Source organism: Nylanderia fulva, unplaced genomic scaffold (assembly GCF_048542155.1).
Source record: "Nylanderia fulva isolate GAGA-0341 unplaced genomic scaffold, ASM4854215v1 Scaffold45, whole genome shotgun sequence".
Classification (NCBI taxonomy): domain Eukaryota; kingdom Metazoa; phylum Arthropoda; class Insecta; order Hymenoptera; family Formicidae; genus Nylanderia; species Nylanderia fulva.
In genome coordinates this window covers 975,713-990,248 of record NW_028190532.1, presented here as the reverse complement: position 1 = coordinate 990,248, position 14,536 = coordinate 975,713, and the positions used below count along the sequence as shown (strand labels likewise).

The 14,536-nt window shown below is 31.9% G+C and overlaps 3 protein-coding genes and 1 long non-coding RNA gene across 9 annotated transcripts in view; 1 reads left to right on the top strand and 3 right to left on the bottom strand.

The window, feature by feature from the left end:
• Positions 1-606: 606 nt before the first annotated feature.
• Positions 607-14,536, bottom strand: part of LOC114943244 (putative ATP-dependent RNA helicase DHX35) — a 71,859-nt gene continuing 57,929 nt past the window's right edge. Inside the window, exon 13 of one of the 2 annotated variants that reach the window (XM_085486592.1) lies at positions 607-792. In XM_085486592.1, coding sequence (XP_085342718.1) covers positions 728-792 — 65 coding nt within the window. In that variant the 3' untranslated portion in view covers positions 607-727. Of the gene's footprint in view, positions 793-1,137; positions 2,635-14,536 lie in introns of those variants that run through there. The other variant, XM_085486593.1, reaches the window with a different exon arrangement.
• On the bottom strand, positions 730-9,431 carry LOC114930754 (acidic phospholipase A2 PA4). 4 transcript variants are annotated; one of them, XR_014925612.1, is made up of 5 exons: positions 9,103-9,414; positions 4,817-5,072; positions 4,289-4,626; positions 3,471-3,625; positions 730-792 (listed from the first exon to the last, which is right to left on the bottom strand). XR_014925612.1 is itself a non-coding variant. In XM_029302598.2 (4 exons), the coding sequence occupies exons 2-4, from the start codon at positions 5,069-5,071 to the stop codon at positions 3,526-3,528; spliced, it is 693 nt and encodes a 230-aa protein (XP_029158431.1). In that variant the 5' UTR covers position 5,072; positions 9,103-9,254; the 3' UTR covers positions 2,875-3,525. The 4 variants fall into 4 exon arrangements, 1 of the variants encoding a protein (XP_029158431.1); XR_003819519.2 differs by lacking the exon at positions 730-792 and adding an exon at positions 3,886-4,073 and having other exon boundaries at positions 3,559-3,625; positions 9,103-9,431; XR_003819520.2 differs by lacking the exons at positions 730-792; positions 9,103-9,414 and adding exons at positions 3,886-4,073; positions 8,050-8,179 and having other exon boundaries at positions 3,559-3,625.
• Positions 4,263-8,733, top strand: LOC146721582 (uncharacterized). The gene is made up of 2 exons (XR_014925613.1): positions 4,263-5,080; positions 7,213-8,733. It is a non-coding gene; the product is annotated as an uncharacterized LOC146721582 (long non-coding RNA).
• On the bottom strand, positions 10,238-13,557 carry LOC114930759 (apolipoprotein D). Of its 2 annotated transcripts, none has more exons than XM_029302602.2 (5): positions 13,473-13,557; positions 12,279-12,401; positions 11,993-12,119; positions 11,714-11,809; positions 10,238-11,334 (listed from the first exon to the last, which is right to left on the bottom strand). In XM_029302602.2, exons 2-5 carry the CDS (start codon positions 12,396-12,398, stop codon positions 10,856-10,858), a joined length of 822 nt encoding a protein of 273 aa, XP_029158435.1. In that variant the 5' UTR covers positions 12,399-12,401; positions 13,473-13,557; the 3' UTR covers positions 10,238-10,855. The 2 variants fall into 2 exon arrangements, with proteins under 2 accessions (XP_029158435.1, XP_085342721.1); XM_085486595.1 differs by having other exon boundaries at positions 12,279-12,398; positions 13,473-13,547.

Sequence of the window (14,536 nt, the reverse complement as noted above, 5' to 3'; positions counted from 1 at the left end):
GAAATTGAAGCTATTGAAGATAGAGTTGTAAGTATACATATATATAGGATATAAAAACATACAAAAAGTATAAAACTTTCATCGAGAGTCGAGAAAAAACGAAAAATGCACCTTTTATTTGCATATATTTAGATTTTAAGAGATTGATTCGTTTTACTTATTAAACATATATTTTTACATATATGGCTTTCTTATCTCTACATCTTATATCTGAATCTTAAAGATTATAAGATTATTAACGCTTTATGAAAATAGTAAAATACTTATCAGAATATTGACATAGTATATCGCAAATCTATATATATAAGCACCGTCTGTCTGTATGTATGTACGCGAACTACTTCCGCATTTGTGGACCGATTTTCGTGAAACTGGTACCAAAATGTTGCAAATTTTTTGGGGGTGGCTGCTGTGGGGTTTTTTTTTAATTTTTTTATTTTTTTTTTTTTCTACAGAGGAGGGTATGTTTAATCTTTTTTTGCAATATTTCTGAACACATGGTATCAAAATGTTGCAAATTTTTTTGGAGATAACGACGATGCGGTTTTCTTAAGTGTTACACCCCTACCCACGCATCCACCCACGCATCCATCCACGCGCATGCGCATTTATGGACCAATTTTCACGAAATTAGTACCAAAATGTTGCAAATTTTTTTGAGAAAACTACTGGTTTATTTTTTTAAGTTTACCCCTCCACCCACGCACCCACCCACGCAATCGTATATTTATGAACCAATTTTTTTTAAATTGGTACCTCTTCCGGCTTTTGCCCATCGAGCTTTCTGTTTTACTGCAAAAGATGATTATATTACATAATATTTATTTATAATATTATATTATTATATATAATATTGAGGAGGGAGAGGGAGAGAGAGAGAGAGAGAGAGAGAGAGAGAGAAAGAGAGAGAGGGATTAATTTAATCTATATATATAAGCACCGTCCGTCTGTCTGTCTGTCTGTCTGTGCCCGAACTACTTCCGCATTTGTGGACCGATTGTCTCGAAATTGGTACCAAAATGTTGCAAATTTTTCGGGGGTGGCTGCTGTGGGTTTTTTTTTTTTTAATTTTTTTATTTTTATTTTTTTTCTTCAGAGGAGGGTATGTTTTTGCGAAAAAAATTTTTTTTTGCAATATTTCTGAACACATGGTATCAAAATGTTGCAAAATTTTTGGAGATAGCGACGATGCGGTTTTTTTAAGTGTAACACCTCCACCCACGCATCCACCCACGCATCCACCCACACGCATGCGCATTTATGGACCAATTTTCACGAAATTAGTACCAAAATGTTGCAAATTTTTCTGAGGAAACTGGTGTTTTATTTTTTTAAGTTTACGCCTCCACCCACGCAATCATCCACGCGCGTGCGCATTTATGGACCAATATTTTTACGAAATTGGTACAAAAATGTTGCAAATTTTTTTGAGAAAGCTGCTGTGTGGTTTTTTAAAGTTTTATCCCACCCACGCATTCACCCACGCATTCACACATTTATTCACAGACTTTTTCGAAATTTGTACTCAAATTTTGTTGGGGATGGCTACTATGATTTTAACAAATTTTTATCATCCTATTCATCCACCCACGCACCCATACACCCATGTGCATACGCATTTATTGACTTGGTCACACCAATAAATAATTTTAAATAAATTTGTGTACATGTTTGTGATTGCAAAAATTTGCAACATTTTGGTACTAATTTCGTGAAAATTGCATACAAATTAAAGGTTTATTTACACGAATTGCACACATAATCACAAATACGTACACAAATTTTTTAAAAATTACTTCTTGGTGTGACCAAGTCAATAAATGCGTATGCAAATGGGTGCATGGGTGCGTGGGTGATAATAAGATGATAAAAATTTGTTAAAATCATAGTAGCCATCTCCAACAAAATTTAACTACAAATTTCAAAAAAGTATGTGAATAAATGTGTGAATGCGTGGATGCATGCGTGGGTGGGATAAAACTTAAAAAAACCACACAGCAGCTTTCTCAGAAAAATTTGCAACATTTTGGTACTAATTTCGTGAAAATTGGTCCATAAATGCGCATGCGTGTGGGTGGAGGTGTAACACTTGAAAAAACCACATCGTCGCCAAAAATTTGCAACATTTTGGTACCAATTTTTTAAAAAATCCGTTCATAAATATGCGATTGTGTGGGTGGATGCGTAGGTGAAAGCGTAAACTTAAAAAACCCCACACACATACACAGAGAGAGAGAGAGAGAGAGAGAGAGAGAGCGTGTGTCTTAAAGAAAGAGGGAGGGAGAGAGATAAGGAGAGAGAGAGCATGTGTCTTAAAGAGAGAAAGAGGGAGCGCGTGTGTTTTAGAGTGAGAGAGAGAGAAAGCGTGTCTTAAAAAAAGAAAATAAAATATCTGGGAGAAAGAAATAGATAACATAGTAGACATCCACAAAAAATTTAAACATTTATTTTGGTATAAATTTCGTGAAAGTCGAACAACAAATGTGGAAGTAGTTCGCGGTAATACAAAAAAAGAATTAATTTTTTGTGTTAAAACGGATTTAATATAGACTATATATGAGGACCGCGCAAAGCGCGGTCCGAATAGAAAGGCTGGCTTTGAGGACCGCGCGAAGCGCGGTCCGAAAAGCTAGTGTTACATATATTGACGCTTTATTCCTACTACATAATTAATACTGCATGTAGAAATCTGTCAATTAATTATTCAAAAAATCATTATTTACTATATGTACAATTATCTGTGTTAAGAGAGATAATATTTTAAAATAGCGCACAATTATTTGTGTTAAGGAAGTATATTTTAAGATAGCACACACTTTGTATTATATTTTAAAATAATTAGCAGATAGATCTAAAATACTTGTTATCAATCAATTAGAGACATAATTAGACACAATTTTATTGTACCAAATTAGAGTTCAGTGTAATTAAAATAAATCAAATAATTATATCGTATACACTTTGACAGATATACTATATAAATAATAACATACAATACAATATTACTTATTGCTAACTCAAATATTTAAACATAATTTATGTTATTATTCTCAAGAAAGAAAAAATTAATTTGTCTTACTATCTCTTGTAATGAGCAATTTTTTTTCTGTATGATTTTCTCTATAAAACTTAAAGCTTCTATTGCATAGCATGAAATTAAATATGGCAAAATATCTTTTTTTTTTTTACAGACAGGCAAACTTAATAGACCAAGCTATAGGCATTGAAATGAGGTATACAGTAAATATATACAGCAAGATAATTTAAAGAATAGCATGATCTTCCACAATAAGCTCCAAACAATATCTACATGTCATACTACTACAAAAGGGTTGGCATAATTTAATCTTTAAGAATGTGGTACGTATTTAATAATCTGTATATTGGTGTGCAATAGTAAGGACGGCAATTTGATATGCAATAAACAATGTTGCATTGTTATATTGTAATCACATACTGGGTCGGTATACCTTTTATTTAGGCCGTTTTTGAGGCTGTCCTTCTATCGCTTCCATATTCCTTTGTTCATTTTGTATTTAAAGGCATCAGGGGCACATACTTATCGCTAGGGCGAAACTTGTATTGCGAGCATAAGAGATCGGACTCAGCCTCTTCATAACCATTTCTGCAACAATTTTATCGATCAAATCATTAAATCTTGAATCATCAATATCGACAATAGAGTTATTTGTAAGATTGGCTTTTATAAGATGAGGAAACCTTCACCAGAGAGAATTGTTAGAATTGTTAGATTTCATATTATTTTATGTAGGAGAACCTTCATTAGAGAATTAAAATTGTTAGATAAAAATTTAAAATAATTTAGAACAAACGATAATACCGCCACCATATATTAAATACTCAAAAAATGAAAAAAACATTTACAGGGCAAAGTCCTTTATATTTCGAGATCTCTTCGAATAAATGGTGTAACATCTTAAGGAAAACTCCGCCTGAGCATGAGATCCTTAAGTACGAAGGAGAAGGTTGTCAACAGCGGTCTTCGGAATCCTCTACTCTCCGATAATTCGTTTAGGAAATAGCTCGGGGACTTCTCCCATTGCAAAACGCAACTAAAACGATTCTACATTATATAACAAAAACGTATTTAGGTATGTTTTTATAGAGAATATTTTTTTTATTTAAAAGGACGATAAATTCTATCTTAGATGCTTCCTATAATTGCTCAAAAATTTTTTTACACCTATCTAGAGTAAATATTTGTGTATAAAATGGATGAATTGAGTTGTAAAATTTTGAAAACTTTATCATTATAAAATATATATACCTTTGCCATTGTGAACATGGTCGTCTCTCTTTGAAGCAGGTGACCTGGATAACGTTGAAGAATAATGCGCCGAGGGTATTGGCCACTTCGGTATTGAGATTTTGTAAACATCTGCGGAATTTTGCATCGCAATCGCAATGCGAGCGAGTAAATGGTGAATTATTGCATATACCGTGTATGCACTGTCCTGGCATTATTGTGTGCGGGCAATGATCGTGTTCCCTGCAACAAGCGTCTTCAGCCGAATGTTGACCTAAATCGTTGTAGCCATCTGTCACGTTTCCAGGTCCACACCATTTGGTACCCGGGTATATCAAACCACCGCCAGGTGCTTGATTCTATGGAAAGTATAATTATTTTTTTTAAAACAAATTCAAAGAGAGATAAATATTAGTCATCGTTTCATGAAAAAGAAGTATATAGAAAAAGTTTTTTTTTAAGTAAAAAATGCACTCAAAAAGGAAGAGTAAAAATCGCGAGTAATAATTTGAAATATCTTTATTTTCTTGTAAACAAACGGTATCTTACCTTTCCTTTGTTTCGCGAAGCTTTGCAGGTCTCTTCGAGATCCGCGACGAGGTTGCTGGAAATTTGTCGAACCTTCCTAGGATCCGCACCGAGTACCATTCTCTGGATGACCCCGCGATCATTGTAAAGAGCACAGAAGGGCGCATCGGCGTTCAACTCCACCATCCTGGACATGGTAGTGTCGGCGACGAGGACACTCGCCTCGATCTTCTGAATCCAGAGAATCGGTAGAACGCCGAATAGTAGCGCGATCATCCTGCAACGGTATGTAAGAATCGACAGATGAAATCATGCGAAACAAGTCAAGAGTAAGAAATGACTGGCGAATATTTCGGGAGAGGTTTTCTATATGCTGCCGATGTAAGCAAAAAACATGTGAAGGTCGTTCGACGACCGACCTTCTTCTCGAGTGCTCGCAGCTGCGAAATTTTGACTCACAAGTGGCTTTCGAGAAAATGCGAAAAAGAAGTTTAAAGTATGCGAAGTTTGTGAGTACCAAAACATCGGATTTTAATTAAGATGATACTCGACCGCGATTTTAAATGGCACTCTCCGATATCCCATCAAAGATGTTATTTTATCTCTTCATGACGATAGAATAAAATGAAAAGCGTTGACGCAGTAAAACTTGGTTGCGTATTATAATGTAAATTAACATATTTGTGCAAATTATCATAAATTGACTGAGAAATTATCTAACGATTTTGTTTAATGAGTACTCCTGTACTATCTCTATGTATTTAGCCAATAGATTTTCATACATAGCGAATGTTTTCGGCAAAAGAGTTAAGTGCGATTCTTCACAGTGAATGCATTAACAAGTAAATGCAAATTGTTCATTCTCTGTTATTTCTTATTGTGAAATGCAAATTCACGCTATATACAATTTTTTAAAGTCGATCAAAGTGTCGTATGTCGCGTGTATCTTCGTGTCATCATTTTGTCAAAGCGCAAAATTGTCGAGGTGCGGGCAAACGTTTAAGTCCTCCAGCGGATACATTTAATTCTGAGAATCGAACTAGTCTGTGACCTCTCAGCTCGGTTTGGGTCGTTTCAATTCAGGCCGATCGTGAAAACGAGAGTGCGCGCCTCGAAAGAGAATACGAGCGTAACAACGATGTGGGTCAACGAGGTCCATTGACGAACTTGTCTCTTGAACCTGCGTCGCCGAGGGATGCCGATCGCCCCACAACTACTAATTCACGCGGTTTGGACGACTGATCCAATATATATCACACCGACAGTCATTATTCATCGCGAATCACTATAATCAAGCCATCAAAACTGTTTATGCGTCAGTTCTGCGTTTCTGTCTGGCTCGATGGAGAAAACGCAATATTATACGAGCGAATTTTTTACAAAATATCTACGTTTCGTTATTATATATTTACGCTTTTTAACATCTCTTAAATCGTAGGCGTCTTTTCTTAATTTTTGATATTTTATTTTATATTTTAAATACCAGTAAACTTAATTTGTGTAAATTTAAATAACTTAGAGCGTCTTTTGTGATTTTTAGATAGTGCGTAGACAAAATCTTTCGTATTGCGACATAAAACATACTAACCGATTACGCAATGGCCACAGATTACAGATAGAGCAACGAACTGTCGAAATCGAAAATTACAACGTGTTACAACATGAAGTTTTTAGTTTCAAACGGAATGGGTCGATTGTCGCATTCACAAATCAGACTATCAAAATGTTCAAAATATGCGAGTCTCAAATATTATAGATATCGATAATACCTTTTCTTTAAAAATTTTTTCTATGATTATTATTTATTTATGAAGGCAAATTTTTTATAACAATTGAAATTACTTTTTTCGAGAAAAATTTTCCGTAACAAAAATTGATCGTAGAGCTTATACATAAAATGTATATACATATTATTGCATTTTCTATTTTTGTTTTTCAATATAACTTGTATAATTGACGATATGGGTCAACGAGGATTGTCGAACTTGTCTCTTGAACCTGCGTGCCAATGTATGTCAGCAGAACAGTTCTTTCATAATTAGACGCAGTCTGGACAGTTTTGTGACGCATCTATAGCATCCCGACGGTCATCGTTTATTGCTAATCGCGATTATTATCGAATCAGTTCGACCGACAGAGACGTACTGACAAGAGCAGTCGCGATCGCGATACAGAGCATAAAATTAAAAAAACAAAGAAAAATACTGTGTATGTGTGTCTGAGTGTGTCTACATTTATTTATATGTAATTCCATTTTTTATATCTTACATTTATGTTTCTATTTTTGAATAATATATAATATATATAATTTTAAATAATATATAATATTAATATATAATATATATTATTATGAATTTTACATATATTATTATTTATATGATTCTGTAATTACGTAATATTTTTAAAATGATTTTCAGTATTAACGAGACTATACAAGATGCGAATAATAGAGGACACACATATGTACAAGTCTATACTATATGAAAAAGATGCTCAAGATCACACAACCCACACACTATGGGCACAGCAACGATAACGAAAATAAAACGCATCCATTCAATAATGTCTGGAGAAATCGTTGGCCCTTACGAAAGACATGCTTCGAGGCATTACAGGTAAATATTACCTAATCTTTAATGTCTGGGATTTAAATTTGGGAAACGTCTTCGATTTTTTTATACGAAAAGAAAAACTTGGAGAATGTTTAGCAGAAAATTGAAATTAATTTTAGAACTGAATGGATGTCTATCAATTTTTTAAATAAATATAAAATAGAAACTTAATACTAAATGCTGACATATTTCAATCATCAATTAATAGCACTTTATAATTTGATGAAAAAACGTACATTAACGTGATACTTTATCTTATATATATATGTATAGACTGTAATATACACGATGGTCCGCTTTCACCGCATTATTTTTCAAAGATAAATTCTTTAGTCAATTTATGCTATAAAAATACCGATGATTGATGATCATTTCCCACACAACTTTTCAATTTTTCGCGCATCGTATATCTTTTTAATTAAACTTTAAATTCTACAAAATTAAACATTTGGAATTAGCTAACAAAATATGTAATATAGTTTCATTATTCATTTGATTTCTTGAAGTTTAATTTGCGCAACATTTTAATGTTTATTGTAACTTTAAAAAAATTGCGGCTTGAACATTTTCGCAGTATTTAAATGCGAGATGTAATCTCAAAAGATAAATCAGTTCGAACGAATTGTCGTGAAACTTACTTACGTCGTTCACAAAACAAATTCGGAGATGACCAAAACTGAAAAATCCGCGATTACGACTGAAAGAAGAAGGCACGAAAGCACAAAGTCGGTGGTGCAAGGGTAAACTGCGCACTCACCCCGCATCCCCACCGAGCTCGTTGCACACTGCAGTGCGTAACGAACGGGCAGTGAGGAGGGTGTAGCTGCATTTCTCTGGTTGCAAACACGATTAATTAACTTTATCATAATGCGCAAGATATATGTTAGGATATCGCAAAATTAGATTTTATTTGAAAGATTTATCGCTGACAATTAGTTTTAGAGATTTCCGCGAACGAATAAAGGGGATAAGGGTGAAAAATAAATCGTTATAAAAATAGTCTTATTGTAAAATAGTCTTATTGTAGTAACGTAGAAAGTGTAGATATATATACTGCGATAGTTGAAATAGCGTTATCGAACCGGAATAACAAATGCCGTACTATGACAACAAGAACACGTCAGTATATGAGAAAAGTTGCTTACAATCACGCGAACTTTTGTTTAATAATAAGATTCGGATTTTTGTGCAAGATGTTGGATTGATATATGATGTTTTGTAATTAAGATAATATAACTGTAAAGTGAAACGTGTCATATCAAGTTAATCATTAATTCGTTAAAATTTTGCGATAAAAAGATAATAAATGTGAAATTAAAATTACAATTATATTTGTGAATAAAATATTTCATTCGTTTAACGATTTTTTACTAAATATTACATTTACTAAAAAAAATAAAATTTACATTTGATAAAAAATAAAAAAAAGCATATAAAAATCTTACATATTTTGACAATCTACTGAAATAAAAAATAATAAAATTGATTACATATCGAGAGATCAAGGCGAACACTAGTTAATTTTTATTTTTATTATATACAAAACTAACATGAAGAGATAAAAATAGAAAAAAAAACATTTTTACATTAACAAAAAATATTACGTTATAATAAAACAAAATTAAAATAAAGGTATTAATATTTTCTACAATTTATTAATATATACAATATATATTAATATATAAATGTACATACGTTGAGAAAGAAATTCGCTATTGAGATCTTGGATCTCTTGCTGCGAAATGACACGACCGCACTTAAAAATCTCAAAGACGACGCGTGCTGCTTATACAATCACGAAATTGGCTGGTCGCTCTTCAGCGGTCACTATCAGACTGATAGTTCGAACGAGACGTGAGAGGATATTAATATTCGCGGTCGTGCATATATAAACGCGTATGTGGTCGCGTTGCACACGCATTAGGGGAGAATCTAAATCATTAATGTAACACAGAGACACTATTTATATGGAGCATCTTACAGAGATCATTTATTTTTTCCAGACTTATATCATATTAAAACATATAGATAAGAAATTTATACGATAGTTTCATTGAGAAAAAAAATATGATATTCTTTTTAACATTATAATTTAAAAAGTCATTCTGTAATATTTATACGCTTTTTTAAAAACTTTGCGCGAATAGCGCAAACAATATTATTAAATAATTTTTTAATTTTTTAATTAAATTGTTGACGTGATTTATTTACGAAATACACACAAGTTTTATAATTTATTTATATATACTCTATATTATATATTTATATATTATAAAAAAATGATGATTATAATATATTAATTATAAAAAAATTTATATATATATAATAAATTTTATAACTAATTTAATTATTACCACTAATTATTATCACTTTTTATAGTATAATAAAATGTATACGTTTTTTATAATATAATGAATTTTAAGTATGACGACGCAAGTCTTACAATAACAACGAATCAGTATATTTTATTTACATAAATTATACATTTCTAGAATAAAATAAAGAAGTGATACATATGTATATACATTGCGCTTTCTCTTTTTCGGTATGCTTTGTATCTTATTTGGTTTATATGTAGAGTAATAACTGGATTTTAGTAAAATTAGTTGGTTTTTTTATATTAGTTACAGAGCTACAGTTAATCAAATAACTTGCAAAGCCTGAGTTTTTCGTCTTTGAATAGCTATAAGTCAGTATAACTACCTATTATTTAACTTCGAGCCTATTATATTTTTTGTTTAGCAGGTCTTAAGCCTATAAGATGAGAAAACCAGCTGATTTTACCAAAATCCAGTTATTAATCTTCATATAAATTAAATAAGACACGGAGTATACCGAAAAAGAAAAAGCTCAATGTACATATGTATTACTTTATTTTATTCTTTATCCAATTTCATATAGGATTAGTATTTCCGATTTTAATCTCCAAATTGTTTGTCACAGAAGGTGTATTACATTGTTTTCATAGATAAACTTACATCAATGATGGGATGTTTAATATAATTAATGTCAATAATGATTACTGACATAATTTCTAAAACGACAAAATGTTCACAAATAGAAAGTTTATCCATCATTTTTATTTATTTGTATCTTTCCTTAAATTTGTTTCATTCGTTCCTTGTAATTCATGAATACATATGTAATTTATATAAATATGTATATTGTGCTTTTTTTTAATTTTATTGATCAAAATTTTTTTGTACATTCTAAACATGTATGATGTATCATATCATATGTTTGTCGAGTCAATTAGTGCTACATATATACTTTTCTTTTATCATATAAATTTATTTCTAATTGTCATATAAAATTGTACTATATTTCTAAATAAAACAATAGTCAAACATACGTCAAAAAAATCTCGCTCTATAGAATGTGTAATATAGACGTTTAATCGCGTGGAGATTGCGATTAACATAATAATGCAATAAGAAAAAATGGATTTTTAAGGAATCCATTCTACTTCGTTGTTTTCCAATCTTCCATCGTTCCTGGCATTTGTTACGCGGCTATTCTGCTCCGTCGTCGAAGTTGGGTCTTCTTCCTTTCCGGTCAGCTTGTGATAAACCTGGCTTCCGGCTTGAGAGATCCATTGGACACCATCGCCGATCTTTTCTCCCGCTTTGCGCACCACGTTGCCGAGGTTTTCGGAAGTGAAGGTGTTAGGATCGATATTGATGTCCACACCATCGTCACCACGCGAGCAGCCGGACTGCGTAACGATACTCAAATCGAACGGATCAACGCCAAATTGACTCATCCGTTGACGTATCTTGTCCACCTGTGGCTGGTCCAACGTTCGGCTCCTCGAGAGGATCGTGGCGCTCTGTCGATGGGCAAACGTCAGCTTCTGGCACGTGAATATCCCGGCATAAGTGTCGTAATCGGTTGTGAACACCACGTGGGATGCGCTTCCGGCTACACCTAAATCGCAGAAATTTTAGTCACGCAACGCGGAAGCTTGACGTGCAATTAGGATGTTTACTGTCAATAAAGAGCACTAATAAAGAATTGTTTCTCGCGAAATTAGAACGTAGCTAATCGTCAATTTATTTAATGTCTTGTCATTGTCTTGTAATAGATTGAGAGAGAGAGATATTGTGATCTGCAGTTTGAAAAATTAACTTATCTTCCGCATTATATATATATATATATAAAGTCGTACAGAGACCTAGTCATACAATACATTGTGAATTGTTATTTATTATAAATAATTTCATTTTTTATAAAAAATCTAAAACTTTATTTGCTACTAAATTGAAATAACATTAATTATTGTTAACTTCTCATTTCAGGTACTTACTAAGCGGGAAACGAACTTCCATACGTCCTGGAGTACTGGGTTCCGGTACAGTCAGTTCACCAGTGTAATGGTATTCGTGTTTCAATGGTGTAAGACCTGCACATATGCATCACGCAATTACGGATAATTCATCCCATTTGCTAGACATTTATCCCATTGACGGACCTTTATGACTCTCGATAAGGTCCGATGAGTTATTCATAGAAGGTGACGTATCTCTTTTCTTTACCAATTGCATGACATGACATCTTGTGTGATTGTAATTTTTAATTGCCTTACCTAAGATCAGATGATCGGAGTCCTGCGTTATCACGTACTCGCCCGGTTCTTCTCCTCGTGTATAGTTGTAAGTGATACATTTGCTACCTGTCGACGTTTTTTGGATGACATACCACAGGCCTAGGAACTGAAATTTAAACAAGCCAATTGTTATTAAAGCAGATTAATTGTGCTATATAAAACATAATAGAAATTATTCCAAAGTTACAACAATATTCTTTATTACTGATAATGATAAGACTTCGCATTATGTGATCTTCATAAATATAAACTATTATCTGCTTACTCTGTTCATCTGAAAGCCCTGCATAGGTTCCACGATGGGACAAGCGCCCATATGATACGTATGAGCTTGAGCAAAAGCGAGACATCCCGCCAATGCTAAGAACCAGGTCAAGGACTGCATCTTCTAGAAAAAAACAAAAGTCGATAATTAATATTTAAATTCTCGAAGAAGATTAATACGAATCGGATTTCCCTCAATATATATAGTTACATAAGCGTGTTTACAAATTGTAACGCCAGAAATGATTCATTAAATGAATTTATTTATTAAATCGGCTCACTATAATTAATTTATTCCAAATTTGTTAACACATAAACATATATATTATAATTGAGTGAAAAAAATTTATTTATGTAATAAATAATTATATGATAGTATATAATTATCACTCTTATTATGATATTATCTATAAGATAATGAACAATATAAATCGGATGTTATTTTTTATGCGATCATGAAGATTTCGACGGAAACGATGATATAATGTATTTTTTTACAGTTCCAATGTTATTGTATGTTATGATTTATGCAACGATCTATGTACAGTAAGCAAGCAGCATTCGGTGTGAAACAATCTTTAAACTCGCATTTAGACAGCCATGATCTCTCTATATTTCACTTTCCTCTCGAATTTCAAGTACAGCTGGTGAAGTGTGATTCATACATGTTGAACACGCATCACGAAACGAAGACCTTTTTGTCAAGACCTTTCTGATGATGCATAAATTGTGACTGTATATTATATCTGTATATTTGGTTTTTCTTTCTATTTTATATAATATAATGATAGATCGATGATAAATATTCGATAAAACTGAGGAACATGATAAATCGCGACCTGTACGACCTTTCCTTTTGCGTCGTACAGAATATTTTCACTCTCGTGAATGTAATTTGATTAATATTTTCCCATTTATTCGTAGGAAATTTATTTTACAGATACAAAATCAGAATTTATTTCGTGAAGGAAAAAACTATATTAATATTATTTTCTCAAAATTCAATTACATCACAAAAATATAAGAATGTCCTTTGTACTCGAATATATATACATACGTATTTGAAAGAGAAGTTAGAGATCTTTAAAATAAGTGAAAGATTTTTAAATAAAGCAATCTATTCAGTTGTAAAGATGCTTACATGAAAAATAAGATTAATTTGTTAAAAGTATGAGTTAAAAGCTTGAAAACTCACTGTAAAGATTGTTACTGCCGGCCTCTCTGCGTTCACACTATAAACACAAGTTCGTTGGAGGGATAGACTTTATGTGGCTGGTGCCCCACTCTCGAAGCAATTACAGATCACACAGACATTTACTCAGAGGACACATAATCACACAGATGAAGATGCAGATGTGTGCAACATATCGCTGTTCTCTGTAAACCATGAATCAGTTAACACTGATTAATTTTTTTATTAGGCTAAATCAACTATCATGTATTTGCACAGCAAACATTATAAATTATCTCTTTAAAATTTTCGATATAATCATTAATTATCATTAACGTCATTCAGCGTTATGCGAATGAGGACGATGACTCATCCACAAATACAAAGGCATAATATCAAATGCTTTCTGAGAATTAATAATTTCTTGTATATGAGATATAAGAGGGTTTTCCTTTCTCATAAATTGAAGTAATTTAAAACTAATTCTACATGATTATACGTAATAAATAGGTTTTATAAAATAGAATTTCGATATTTGTATGCAATTATATAAAAAGTTCTTACCAGTAAAATATGATTTATTTATTTATGAAATAGAAAACTTATAATCTTTACAATTAGTGCCAACACTCTTAGTAAATATAAATTTTCGAACACTTTTATATAATGTAATCATATATGAATTTCAATTACAAATGACTAATCTCATTTTGTATTAATGATAAATTTGTATGACTATAAATTTTATAATTATTCATAGAAGGCAAAGATGATCAGATTTTACAGTTATCTTAATATTAGAGTTGATTTAGAAAATCCATTGCTTTATAAATTAGCGCATATAAAAATTGAATATCACATGCATATTATGCAGCAAAATGAATTTAATATAAGATCAAATTAAATGTAAGAGTGCAAATGATATTTAATATTCATTAAACACGAATCAATAAAACGTTGAACACAAAAAAATGTATGAAATCAACATTATCAATTAAAACAAATAATGTATTAAATACTGCATAAAACTTATTTAAATGTAACATAATATAAGCCTATGATTTTTAATAGCTAAACATCAAAACCCT